Source organism: Falco punctatus, assembly GCF_963210335.1.
Source record: "Falco punctatus genome assembly, chromosome: 16".
In the NCBI taxonomy this organism is placed as follows: domain Eukaryota; kingdom Metazoa; phylum Chordata; class Aves; order Falconiformes; family Falconidae; genus Falco; species Falco punctatus.
In genome coordinates, this window is record NC_137596.1 from 2,730,165 (window position 1) to 2,744,254 (window position 14,090).

At 51.9% G+C, this 14,090-nt stretch overlaps 1 protein-coding gene across 8 annotated transcripts in view; it reads right to left on the bottom strand.

The window, feature by feature from the left end:
• The window catches only part of KIRREL3 (kirre like nephrin family adhesion molecule 3), a 340,228-nt gene that overhangs the window by 141,050 nt on the left and 185,088 nt on the right, over positions 1-14,090 (bottom strand). The window contains exon 1 of one of the 8 annotated variants that reach the window (XM_080366565.1): positions 1,981-4,745. The exons of the other annotated variants lie outside the window; for them this stretch is intronic. Within the exon in view, the coding sequence (XP_080222691.1) occupies positions 1,981-2,020 (40 nt within the window). The 5' untranslated portion in view covers positions 2,021-4,745. Of the gene's footprint in view, positions 1-1,980; positions 4,746-14,090 lie in introns of those variants that run through there. 8 annotated transcript variants of the gene reach the window in all.

Sequence of the window (14,090 nt, forward strand, 5' to 3'; positions counted from 1 at the left end):
CCTTGCCAACACCGGCAGCCGCCCCACGTTACAGCACGTAATAAGCCCGAGGGAACAGCAAGGTCTTGGGTAAATTTAGGGCTAGATTATAGCCCAGCTGACTGTGACTAACCTTCTGAAATGAAGGTCAGCGCCAGGACTTCGGGATGTGATTTTCTCCCATTTATTTCTTGATGGGAAAGTGATGGAGAGTGTAATTACTGCTGTACTACCGCTCACGAGTTGCAAACGTCCTGGCCCAGGAAAAATGAGGACTCGGATCCAGGTGCCGTGCAAAGAGTGGGACCGAGGGGTGTCAAACAGCCCTTCCTGCCTCCTGCTATGCCAGAGGGGGGAAAGTCACCCGGCTGTCACCATCCACCCTGCTGAAGTGTTGGTGTCCCCGCGGTTATGGGGAGCAGCACCTGCTCCCTGGGGTGCTCACACGGACTCAATGTCCTTCCTAAACCTCCTCCACGCAACCAGAGCGGCTCCAGCGATGGAGCCTGCGCCGCTGGGAGATGGTTGGAACAAACCCTCGTCATCCCTGCAAGGCAACTCGATGTCGTAAGTGACCCAAAGCCTGAAGCCCACCTCTCTGCTGCTACACGGCACACCGACCCCAGGTGCTGCAGAGGGCAAGCTCCTAACAAATCCTTCCGAAAGTTCTGGAAAACCAGAGCCCCCTCCTCCAAGCAGGGAAAAAAACCCAACAAACCAACCCCCCAAACAACCCCGAACCTCCTCCACTTCAGCCACAAAAAGAGACGCTTAGATGCAAGAGGTATTTCCACGCCAGCAGCCTGGGGTGGGGGTGTGCCCAGATACCCCACCGTGGGCAGCCCCCCCAGCAGGGGAACGGCGGCATCACCCCAACCACACCTCGGCACCGGGAACCGGAGACACAACACAGCTTTTACAGCAAAATACACGGTCATACCCCTCCTCGAGGGCTCTTCAAGGAAAGCCCTGTGCAATTTCTAGCCAGTACTTTGCACTGGGGTGGGAGAGCTGTACCTGGCCTCCGCCGCAGCAGCCACCTCATCGTAGCATCCATCTCATCTCCTCAGCTCACCAAAACGTCCCCCCAGCTTCTCCCTCAACAAAGGAAAGAGGAGCAGCAGGCTGGAGGCTCTACCTCAGGGCCCTAATTAGCCAAGTGGCAGCACCTGGGCCTAACGAGCATCCCACACCCACCGGGCATGTTCTAGCACTTTCCACCCCCCAGGGCAAAAATCACCTCTGAATAACACCACCACAGAAACACCTGAAGGGAAAAAAAAAAATAAATTTGAATCCACAGATCCCCTTCCCCTTGCTGCAGGTGGTGAAGGCATCTTGCCTTGAGTGCTCCCTGCCAGGCTGGAAGGGTCCCCAGGGAGGTTCTCCACAGGCTGTCCCCTTCATGCTTGTATAAAAAGAAAAGGACAAATAAATTAAGATTTACGGGATGCCAAAGGAGCTGTGCTTTTTTTTTTTTAATTATTATTTTTTCCCCTCCCCCCTTGAACTCATTTTTTTATTTTTATCCCCCCTCCCGGTAGCTGTTTGAGGGCTGCAGATGGAGTGCTGGGCGCAGCTGGGATCCCCTTGGAGAGCGATGCAGTAACAGCAGGCTGGAGGGGAAGGATGCGCGCACGCACAGCATCGCCCCGCACGGGATCCACCAAGGGAGGATTGCTGATTTCCCTGCTCCAGGTGTCCATCTTGCCCTGCCTGTGGTACTGGGTGGCCTTTCCCCTGCTTGTTCAGGATGCACCTGAGCAAGGTCCAACCTGGTTTCCACCGTTTGAGCAACAAATACCGTCGGAAATCCTTCCCTGCGGCTGCTCCCCTGTGTGAGTGGCTGTGGGGTTTGCTAGGCGCAGGGGTGCTGTGTGCTGGAAATCCAAGGGATGCAGGAGCTGCTGGTGGCCTCTTGATGGGACCAGCTCCTACAGCTTCACCCGAGGACCCGAGGCAGAAGCGGACACCATCACCGTGCCTCCATCCTGCACTTACGGGGGATTCCTGTCGGCAGCTCTGCAGCCTGCCACAGCATCCATCTTCATGGTCCTAGTTCAGTCTGGTTTGCCCATGCGGGTGTTCATCAAAGCCCTTCATCCCTCGCCAACATCCCTGTCTGTGCCAGTGCCACCAGCCTATGCCAGCATCACCCATGGGTGCTGTGGGACGGTGTGGCACTGAGCTCTGGCTATAAGCATGGGCTCAGGCAGCCGCAAAACCAAAAAATCGAAATCAGTTACCCAAAAGCTCCCCTGGCAGGTCTCAGCTCTTTGAGGGAGTAAATAAAACTCTCGCTTTCGCTGCCTTAGCTGTTTCATCTCTTTCTTGGCCTTTCTTCTCTCACGCGCTCTCATTTCTTAAGGATGACAATTTTTTTCACAAAGGTTTTTGTCTCATTTTTTGCTGGCGCCTTTTTTTTTTTTATATATATATATATATTTCCTCCCCCAGACTGTCTAAATTTAGCTGTCACTTTACGCTTAGCTCAGTGTCTTTTACCCGTTGCTCTACAGGTTCCAGAGTTTGCAAATCAAAGTCTTGCTGGTGTGGCCAGCATCGCTTACACGCTCCTGAGAACAAGGATCCTTCAGAGGACCAGTGGTTTTATGGGACCAAGAGAGGGACCAACCTCACCATGGTCTCCAGGATGATGGCTACCATTGAGATCACGGTCCCTAAACTGCTCCCCCTCTTCCAGGAAGCAGGTGACAACCACCTTTTCCGCAGGGCAGCTTCTCCTGCGGTGCCAATAGCCGTGCCACCCGTGTGCAGGAGCCCAGCCGTGTGCCACGCGCCTGTCCCCTGCAGCAGGGTGGCACACGCCGCATCGCTGCCGTACCACCTACGGACACGGATGCCAACGTGCCTGGATGCAGGCTGCCATCCGCCTGGGTGCCGATATACATCCTGCACGCGGTCCTGGCACGCACACGTGACACCGCCTGGATGACACAGGTGTGGTACCGCCACCAACACACCCACCACCCCCTACGCGCAGCCACGAAGCGTGCATGCTGCAGCGGACGCTTCCACACGCGGAGGAATAAGCCCGTTTCACAAATACGCCCCTTTTCCCACATCCGGCTCCCGGTTTTGCTGGGAAGCACAAACCATTATTGCATTAACGTGTTGTTTCCGTACTGCTTTTAAGCCATCCTCTGGGTCTCTCACATCACCACCCCCACCCCCCAACTATCTCTCCATAGTTGCTCCTTTTTATGTCACCGCTCAGTGATGGCAGGCAATGGTTAATATGACATTTTTCCTTCTGAGCATGCAAATGCCCGGAATGGAGCTGAAAACAAGAGACTTCTGACCAAAGCAACGTGATTAGGAAATGCAGATTTTTCTTCTCCCTGAAGTACTAGTGATTGGAGTCAGGTCTGTGTCACCTCTGCAGACTGGCTGTCACGCAACTGCCTTCCATGCTTCTTTTAATGAAGTCTCATTGATTGATGGCTCCCTGCCCTTACAGGGATGCTGCTGTCACCCCAACCCACTCTCGCCAGCCGGAGGAGTGTGGCAGAAGGGTTCAGCCCACGCCAGCCTGGGGTCTGTCTCTCAGCTGAAATCTCCTACCTTACAGCACAGATCTGCAGCACGAGCAAAGTGACAAGTTTGAGCTGCCGTCAGCAGAGGAGCCAACAGTCTCATCTGAATAACGGTGCTCGAGTTTAGTTTTTAATTAAACCCTTGTGGGTTCCGTGAAAGGTTGGAGATGACACAGGCTCCTCTGAAGCTGGCCTAGGGAGACATCCAGAGTCAGCACCAAAGCCTGCCTCCTCCTCAAAATGATAGGAAACTGGGACCCTGGATAAAATGGATGAATTCTGAAGAGGAGCAAAAATGGGTTTTTTCACGAGTCCAGGTCAGCTGCGGGAGGAAGCAGGGCTCCTGCCAGGCTCAGCTCCTGCCCAAGCCTGCGCTGCCCAAGGCAGGGCTGAGCAGCGTGCTGCCCTGCCTGGTGAGACATCATTCTCCATCTCCGTGCCCGGCCGTCCCTTCGGGGTACCACAGCGATGAGTGCGATGTTTCATCCTGAATTTATCGCTGTGGTCTATGCAGATGCCAACAGGGAAATGCTCTCCCTTGCATTTACACTACTGGATACACAGCCATCAAATACCCTCATTTAAAGACCTACAGCTACTGTCTAATAAAGTCCTGATACGCCTGTATCCATGTAAATCCTAATGTGTGCTATTTGCTTTCAGGACAGATAAATGTACAGCTTCCCCTCCCCATCCTGCCCCACAATATTGTATTTTAGTGCTGACTAGAAGATTTCCATCAAACAATATAAACACATTTGTCAAAAGTGTTCACAGTGGCTGGTCTTCTCTGAGGAAGCGATTGGAAAGGAACAGGGTTTAATTCCCAGTTCGGTGGGATTCACAGCGCTGTGTTATTTGAGCTTTGTTTCCTCCACGCTGCCTCCTCTGCTTTTTCTTTTTAGGTTGGAAAATCCCCCAAGCTAAAACATTTCTACCTGCGTCGCATTCATTTCTAACCAAAATAATAATAATAATATATATAAAAAAGTGTAGTTTTGAACTGTTTTTATGAAAAAAACAAACCAAACAATGATGGCAGAGGAGGTTTGTGAGGAGGGATTGTCGTTAAGGAGAATGCTTTTGCCCTGGTTCAAGCGAGAACATGCCCACCGGTCCTATGGCCATTTTAACACGAGGGTAAATACCTGGGGAAAATGGAGAGAAACGGGTTTATACCCAGGAAAATGAGATGTGGAAGCCCCACGGGAGGAGCTTTAGCAGCCTAAAGCCACGTCACGGCTTTAGCACCGGGAAGGGGGGGCACAGCAAAGCCCACCAGGTGATGCTAGTCGCGGAGGAAGCACCAAAGAAACCCCATCCGTTCACGCTGGCGATACATGGCTGGAGGAGGAGGACAAGGAGGAAGGCTTCTACTGACAAAAGACTATTAAAAGGGTGCTTAAATGTCACGTCATCCCCTGCGGCAACCCGCAGCCATGTGTGGCAGTGCCCTGCGCCCCCCGCTGTGACCACCTGCCCCCCGCATCCCCTGCCTTGGCTGGGGGCGAAGCACAGACGTCCCTCGACGCCGACTTCACGCAGTCACAGATCCGCGATGCCGGGGACTCTGGCTCACAGAACCAGCCCCAACAGCTTTGACAAACATCCCGCCGACCACGTGGAGTGGGAATTGACACCGAGCACCTTTTCTAGAGCCACTTCTGCTGCCACCCAGCTGAAGAGCACTCCTCTGCCAGCTCCGGCTTTGAAGAGCTCTCTCTGCGTGACACAAGGGTTCGGGTCAAGCATTCGCACTTGGCGCCGGTTCTCGTTGCTCCTAGGAGGGGACCTGGGCACATCTTGCGCTCCGCCACATCTCTAGGCATCTTTTTCTTTCCCTAGCTCCTTTGCCTTATTTCTAGCAGTTTAAGGAGCAGCTCAGAGGACACACAAGAAGACCTAAACCCTGTCATGACTCACACATCTCCACTCCAAGCCGGTAAAAAAGGCGTGAGAGACTGAGGTGATTTCAAGAAAAGAAACTACGAGGTTTTTCAGAAATAGAAATAAAGAGTAAACTACTTCTATGTTGTTTTCATTTGCTCCCTGGCTCCGCAGAATGGAAAGGTTATGTTTTCCAAATTTTTCCTGCTGCAGTAAAGACCAAACAACCAAATGGTAAGAAAAGCCAAGCTCCTCGTTTTGTGTCACGACTCCAGGAGCTGGGACCTTTAGAAAAGCAATAAACGTGATGGGACCGATGCTCTCGAGTATTAGCAAGTTTTGTGAATAAGTACAGAATTTTATGAGCCTGGACTGTCCTTTGCCCTAAGACCCTTCACAGGGGACTTTCGGTTATCCTAAATATAACTCGCTGTTCGTTTTCCACCAGCCAGGCTCCGTGTGGCTTGTGCTAAAGCCTGGGCACAGGGCACGGCTGCACGCAAGCTCTCCTGCACCCACGATGGAAGAGATTCCTCCTCCCACTTCCCATGGTTGTAAGTGGATGCAGCAAGCGCTACCCCCAGAGATGCCCAGACCCCTGCACCTTTGTGCACGTCTCACAGCCCAGGCAGTAGCTCTCTGCAGCCCTCAGAGCAATCCCTTTTCCCTTTTTTTTCCTGCGGTGGGCCAAGAAGAAGGGCTCTGGCCCCAGGGGACACCGCTCTTGAGATCATTCCAGCAGGGGAGCAGATGGCGATTGCACATGAGCATTTCAGGCATCGCTAGGATTATGGATGGGCTCACCTTAAGAAAACAGAGAAACTCATTTGTCCTACTCTTCAAACCCATGTCTATATCCTCAGCTGACAGAAATCAGCCTTCCCTCATCGGCATAGACAAACCTACATCGGTTTTCTTCATCTATCTGCAAGCCCGGGAATGCGAGCGCACGGCACAAAGGATCCCAACCACCGCCGCGTTACTACGGTAACACAGCAGCGATGCTGGGTACCACGCTGTCGACTGCGGCGATACTTTTCTGTAAGGGTCCCACGCATCCCTGTGGAGCTCTGGGCAATACCTCAAGCTGACGGGAGAAATGCAAACAGAAGCCCCCCCCAAGAGGAATTCTCTCGCCGGCTGCCCGCAGCCACCCCAACAGCCACCCCAACATTTTATTAAGTGTCAAGTCATTCCCTTTACCTATCGCTCTGTCTTATTTTCATTACCTTTCAGCAGGGAAAGATTTAGGATCCATTCCCTTGTTTAGCAACATCCATTTGTAACGGCGGGATCGCTGGGGAGCAGTCAATAAGCACTATGCCGGCCCATCCCTGGTAACTGTGCAGCAGTTAGTGCAGAATATGAAATATATAAGGCTGCCTTCACCTAATCTAAAACTGTATCAAATGGCTCTTAACCTTGCCCGAATGAATTCAATTTGGCTACCGGATGCGGATCCAATTCCTTGGGCTAGAACAGAAAAATCACTTACTAAAGCGATGCTCCCGAGGGACCGGCTTCTGAAAGAAAACTCTGAAAGATTTCCAGTTCGCTAATCCTGCGATAGCTCACGCAAGACAAAGCGGGAATGATGAGGTCTTTTCGTCAAACACAAGCAAACCCCAGGAAACACGGGAATAGCATTACAAGTACATTGGAGGGGGAATCGTTAGCGGAGCTCAGGGGAGATGTGGGAGAATACAGGGATGGGCAGAGGATGGAGATGTGAATCAAGAGGATCTTTGCGTACATCCAGTGGTTTGAAAAGAGAAGCAGGTCTGCGCAGGGAGAAGGCAGGCAGTGCTCAAAAGCAAAGTGGATAAAAGCATGGAGAGCCGCGGCCGGCTGGCCGGTCTGAACTAGGAAGCAGACATGGAGAGTGGTGCCAGCTGCCAAGACGGCGAGGTCCCGGTGGATAACATGAGCTCAGCAAGGATCTGTCCCAGGCCTGCCATCCTGTCCCAGAAATGAGGAGCTGTTTCTTCCCCAAATCCCACTGCTGCCGTCCCTCCTCCCCAGCTTCATCACAAACACAGTTCTGCCCCTCCACCCGGTTCTCCCTCATAACAACACTAGATGTTCCCCTTTCCCCTGTTTTATCCCAGGGATGCCCTGGGGTGCAGGTGGCTATGGAGAGCGCCAGGCTCCAGCATCCCCTCCGCAGGAAAGCCTGCCTCTTCACTGCAGGAGATGCTCCAGGAGATGGTTTTCTCTCCAGCATCCCTTTCTCCCACAGCAGGATGGCAGCCCTTGGCCGGCAGGTGCCAGCGCAGCGGTTTGATTTCCCATGTCTCGGGAAGCGCCGCACAAACCGCGCCGCGCTATTGACTTCCCACTCGCAGTTAATTGAATTGTCTTGTACTACACTTTGTTGAAGCCGACGAGCGATGGCTCTCGCTCGAGTATCCAGCTCGCAGTGAAATAACGTCGGAGATGACACGTTCGGTGCCAACCCCCCGCTGGCCACCCAATGCCGCTCCCGAAAAGCTGCCCCCCATCCCGTGGGGACCCATTTTGTTGGGTGCTAGCAAAAAATGATGGCTATTTGGCTCCCAGCCCTCTTCTCCTCATGTCAAGCCCTCTACGCAACACGGGATGATGCTCAGGGGTATGAATCGGGATGGCTGCAACAGGGATGTGATGGGAACGGGGAGGAAGGGTGCGAGGAGCACCCATGCCCAAGCTGAGAGCAGCGGCATGGGGAAGGGAGAAGAAGGATACGGGAAGAAGCGGAGAGAGCTGAGCAAGAGCAAGGGCTCAACAACTTCATTTTGCGCACAAGGGCTGCCGGCTGCCCCCTCCGCACAGCTGGGCTGTTGCTGGGCTGTTGCTGCGCGGCGCTGTGGCTAATGAGGCATCTGCTCCGTTTGACAGTCTGCATCTGCTGCCGCTCGCTCGCCTCCTCCTGCCAAGCTCCCGGCAGCCGCCGCGCCACGCTCGCCCTCCCTCGCAGCCAGGTGTGCCCGGCCGCCGCCACCTGCGCTGCCCTGGGCATCCCCAGGGCTGGCTCCTGGCGTGCGATGAGGCAGGGATAACCCTGCCGAGGGAGGGGGGGCATCCAGAAATGCCGTGCCAACCAAGAAGACCCTCTAAAGAGAGGGAGCAGGAACCTTTGCTCCAAAACATACCCGTGTCCCCCTCTAATTGGTAGCATTAAGCCATAAAATTTTATGTTTGCTGTCTCTCCTTTTATGTAAGACTCCCTGTTTACAAGTGCTTAGAGCAAGCCACTGGGTCTGGCATTAAAATATACTATTCAATTAATGTGGGAGCCCAGGGCGGCATGGGGGAGCGGGAGGCGACGCTGCGGGATGCTCTTCCAGCCAGGAGATGGGAAACACGACCAGGACTGCCTTTAAGGTTGGTGAAACTTGGCAGTTCAACCAGAGATGGAGCAAAAACAAAACCCAAGACTGGAACAGCCTGGAGATAAGGAGAAAATGTGGATTCGGATTTGGCCTCCCTCTAAACCAGAAGCGTTGGGGACACGAGGCTTTCTCCTTGGTGGAAAGGGGATGTTTAGAAGCAGAGGGATCTTTCTGCTTTGCTTAGAGGAGCAGTGGTGGAGGTCAAGCAAGAAGCAGATGGGTTTTTCCAACAAGACAGAGGTGAGCCATGATTTTTTCAATCCCCTCTCGGTGCTGCTGGAAACTTCTGTTCTCTTCTGAGCCACAGGTGCTAAGGGCTGTTAAATCATCCAGGGCTCCTCTCAAAATGAAATCTTAAAGTCTCGACTACTATTGGTCACCGAAGACCCTGCAGGGTTTTTCTAATCACAGAATTGGAAATCAGCTATCTAAATCAAATCCTGGTTAATTAAATTCCTAGTTCAAACTCAATATTTTTTCACCTTCCTCATTTCCTGACCTGCACGGCTGGTGCTGTTCTGCAACGTGGTCCAGGGAAAGCTGCAGCATGGGAAACCTTCCCAAGGGTCTACATGTGGGTCTCCGTGCGTGGTGCTTGTGAAATCCCTTTGTGAAGCACTGAGAGATGCATCACAAGTGAGCGGTGAAATGGGCTACACATAAATCCAAAGGCAGTTTGAACATCGTACCTGAAAGGCAGCACTCCTCCCTCGGTTTTGCCGCCTTTAATGAAAAAATACGTGTTTCAGGGAGATACTGGCATGTCCTTAAAAGTAACGGAGTGAGTAATGCAGAGATGCCTGGGTCAGATGAGTGGTGGGTGTAAAGCCCAACCTGATTTCCACATGAGGAACACAAGACGCTTGGGTCTTACTCCGTGCTCTGCTCTTGAGGCTCCTGACCTTGGACAAAGATTTATTTCCCTTGCTCTGCCTCAGTTTCCCCACTGACAAAAGAGCCACAACCTCTCATTGTCAACATTTAATTGCTCAGTGATGGTGAAGCCCTTTCACAGGCACCAAGAAGAGCCAGTGGGACAGTCCTGAGCACTCCTCAGCCGGAGAGACCTTGCTGCGTGCAAAGGAACCCGCTCCACTTTTCATGAGGGGTGAAGAAGCTCACGTATGAACTTAATGTGGTGCCCAAGCAGAACTGGGGGTGGGGAAAGCGGGCGTTTTGCGTGGCCAGCCCAGCATCTCACCACCAGCTCCAACACACGGGGTTAGCCGAGGACTTTGCACAGCTCAGACCCCCTCTGCCCGCTCTCAGCAACATCTCACATCGCAGGTGATGCCCAACACAAAAGCCGACAGAACATACAGCCGGGCAGGGGATGAAGCCTGGGTTTTGACGCATTTTAATCCAGCCCGACTCTTCCTCTTTGCCAGGATCCCGGGCAGCATCTCTTCTTTGACCAGGACCCCATCTGGCTCGCCTCCTTCCACCCCACTGCAGCCAGCTTCCCCCTCTCCTCCCTGGCTCCGCACCAATAACGCGCCAACTCGCCTATTAACTGAACTCGCTAGTCTCTAAAATTGGGACTCCGCCGGGTAATGTCTTAAATCTGAGGCCCTCCCTGGATATTTCCATATTTCGGAGGTTTAATGCATTGTATTTAACGTACTCAATTTGGAAGCCAGCAGGCAATGCAATTTTCAGGTGCACGCAATGTGAATAATGGAAGTCTCTCAGTCCCCAGCTCTCAATCCACCTGAGTCCCTGGAACTGCGTTAGAGGGGGAGGAGGGGAGGACTGTCCAAATGAAACTCAGCAGCTGAGGGATAACGGACAGAAATGAGTTGAAGGGCTGATGGATGAAGTTCGGGTGTCCCAGCCAAAGCTGAGTACACACTGTACCAAGCACACACCCGGAACACCATCTCCAGGAGACATTTAACTAGCTTTAATAATGTCAGCGTCTCTTAATGAAAATAGTCTGTTCCACTTAATAAGTACAACGCGCTCTCGAGCCATCAATCTACCTAACACGGGGGGTTTTGGCAGGCAGCACCGGGCAAGCTCAGCTCTCTGATGGAGCTGACCCCATCAGCATCGGGGAAGCTTGTTAGCGTAAAGGCAGCCGAGGGGGCAGATACATTAGCAGCCCGGAGGTAAACCAGGAGATGGGCAAAGGAGAGCATCCTTCCCCCTCTGTCCGTTTCCACATTAACCCCAGCCTCTACAGAATAATCACCCATGCCCACTGACAGCGTGATTACTCGTACTATTTACGCGTGTTCCTGCTGTGACCGTGGCCCCTGGGAGGATGGGAGCCTTGCTATGGCAGGTACGGAGGGAGCAGGAAACGGTCAGCATCGGAGATGCTCACGCTGAAGGCTGGGATGGTGCAAAGCCCTGCACTGGGTGTGCTGCCTCGTTAATGTCCCATTAACTTTGAACCTGCGGGAACCCACTCTGAGGGCGAAAGCGAAGCCGCTTCCCCTGGTTTCCTCCCTCTAGCGCAAAATGAAGATTAATTTTAGGCAGGTATTAAACCCACGGAGACTATTAACTCCATTGCGATGCAGTGGAATGAACATCTCAGGGTGCATTATCTGCACGGGAACATCATCCTCTGGTCCTCTGGGGAAAGAGCAATAGGCAGAGGAAAATAGTCTCCTTGGGAACATGTAGGCTGAAGCAAGAGAGAAAATCTGGGGTGCAGAATTAGCCGGAGATAAAGGATCTGCAACTGACGGAAGAGGAGTTAGATGGGAAACAAGCCCCCTAGCACAATGGGATCTCAGCCCATAATTGGGGCTGCCAGGCACTAACTTAATAATGTCAGTAACAACAATGTTAATAATGAATTCGCTAGCGTGGGATTTGCCTTCGCTGTGCAATCGGGGTCCTTCAGAAAGCAACACTGAAGGGAAATTGAAACTACTGAGCAAAGTGATAGTCTAACCTCCCCCGTAACTTGCTCGGTTATCATGATGTAACTGAAAATCTGCTTTAGCAATTACATTCCTCACAAGATCTGAAGTGATGGAAAGAAGAATTATAATGATAATATTAATATACAGTCTCTTCCTAGCGAGAGTAAGTCATTAGGCAGAGTGCAGAAAAGATGCATAGGCAGAAACAGATGGAAAAAGAGCTACATCAAGAGTTTAAAGGGAGGCTTACAAAAAAGAAAAAAGCTGCAAATTCTAAGTGGATTATGGAAGGCAGGCTGCAAAGGGAGAGCGAGAATTGCTCTGTGCCATGCAGGAGAAGGCTGCTCACACACTGTGTGTGAAAATGGGGCTGGATGGTGGGAAGGATGAACGTTGTGTAGCAGAATAAGGACACTGCGGATGCGCTCCACTCCGTCTACTTTCAGCTGCTGAATAGGTGGCTCTCTACATCCCCAGGGCTGGTCCAGGTTCTGCCTCCTCAACACAGACCTCTGCCAGGTGACGCATCCTACCTACAACAGATGGGCAGCAAAATCTAGGCAGGACAAACCTCAGCCTGGTAGTGAAGTCCATGAGGACGCACCAGGTTTGCTGGGGCAGTCTAAAATCAGTGCAGTCAAACCCACCCATGTCATTTCCACGGTACGCTCTGGGGAGACCTGACATATTTTCATCCAGGACCAGCCAAAAGCAGGGGAATCAGACCTTTAAAAGCACACGGGGTCCTTCTCTCCTTCCCCCTCCAAGTATAGGCAGGTCCGACTACTGGCTCACGGCTATCAATCCATGGGTGAGCTCACTAAAATCCGCAACGCCGTTCTCGCTTTCCTCTTCATCCAGCTCTTTGCCACCTCTGCCCGGCGATGAGAAGGAGCTGAGGTACCTGCCAGGCACTCGCTGGGTTGTTTTTCTTCCCATTCCCAGCCAGAAGAATCCTTGACCTTGCACGTAGCCCTGCACGCACACGTGCAACCCTCGGCGGTGACAAACAGCAGCACCGAGTCGTCCCCAGCGCTCGTGATGCTTCCTCCGAGCCCACCGCAGGCAAGAAGGGAAGCGGGCGCGTCCCCTGCCCTCGGCCCTTCAGCAATCCCATCAGGGGGATGAAGCAATGAAAAAAAAAAAAAATCTGCTCTCAGTGACCCCCAGTAGTTTCCATCAGGAGGGACAGCCCTGCAGCTCGCCCGGGGTGACCTCACATGCTGGGCGGCACAGCTCAATGCTGGTTATTACTCTGGATCTTGCCTCTATATATATTTCAGCGCATGTGATTTTAATGATTTTGGGACTCCATCCCAGCCATTTCCCCCTCCCTGGCTACCCTCGAGGGCTGTAAACCTGGCAGTTTCATCAGCTATTTACAAGAGCTGGGTTCACACCGAGCACGGCACTTGGAACTGGCCAGGCATGCTTTGGAAAAGCAGGCAAAGAGCAATTACAATAATTATTTTTGTTCTTTCACTCCTCACTAAAGCAGCAGAGATTCATTACACACGATATTCATTAAGAACCTGCAGCCTGTACCTGCCCGTGACCCTCAGCAGTGGTCCAAGCGTTCAGCCATGGCATCTCCAAAGGATGCTCACAACGGTTCTGGCTATCTTCTCGCTTCGTGTATTTGACAAGACAAATCGAGGCGCTTCCTGGCTGAGCATCCCTGGGAACTCAATGGCTAGAGGATGACATAAAATACACAAACCACATCAAATACCCATCTGCACCCCTAAGCAGCGGCTCCTAAGCAGTCAGTGAGACCACGGGGGACAACTTGGCACCAAGAGGTCACCGCTGCAAGCAAGAGCTCCTCCTGCAGATTTCCAGCTGCTCTGGAAGAGGAAAAGCTGCCCAGCAGGACGTGGCGGGTGATGTTTTTGTTGAGCGAGAGAAAGGACAGAGACCTCCTCTGCCACGCAATCAGCTGTCTTAATTCTTCAACCCACTCTGCAATCAGCCAATTGATATGCAATTATCTCCAAAACACTTAGCTATACATTACTCCCTTATTGTTATCTTACTGGATTTTTTTTTTTGTGCTGTTCCATGCCAGATAACCTTAATTTTTCCCCATTTGTTCCAGCGTATAATTATTTGTTTGCAATCATTGCCTATTAGAAAGATGAATACTGCAAAGAAACAAGCATTTTCCCTCCATAATGCAGTCCTGAAAAGTTCTAATACGTTATTTGATCAAATAATCTTTGCCATATCAAAGCAATACTGCTTTTTCCCCTTCAAAACTGTGCATTTATTAAAATGTAAAGTAGTCTGATCATATTTGGTGCAAAAAAATAAAAACAATATTATGGTCTTTTGCAGGAAAATAGTGCATATTTATTTTGGATGACTTCCCTGGAGTTTTAATTCAAGCCTTTATATATTTCCCTTCCCTGCCAGCT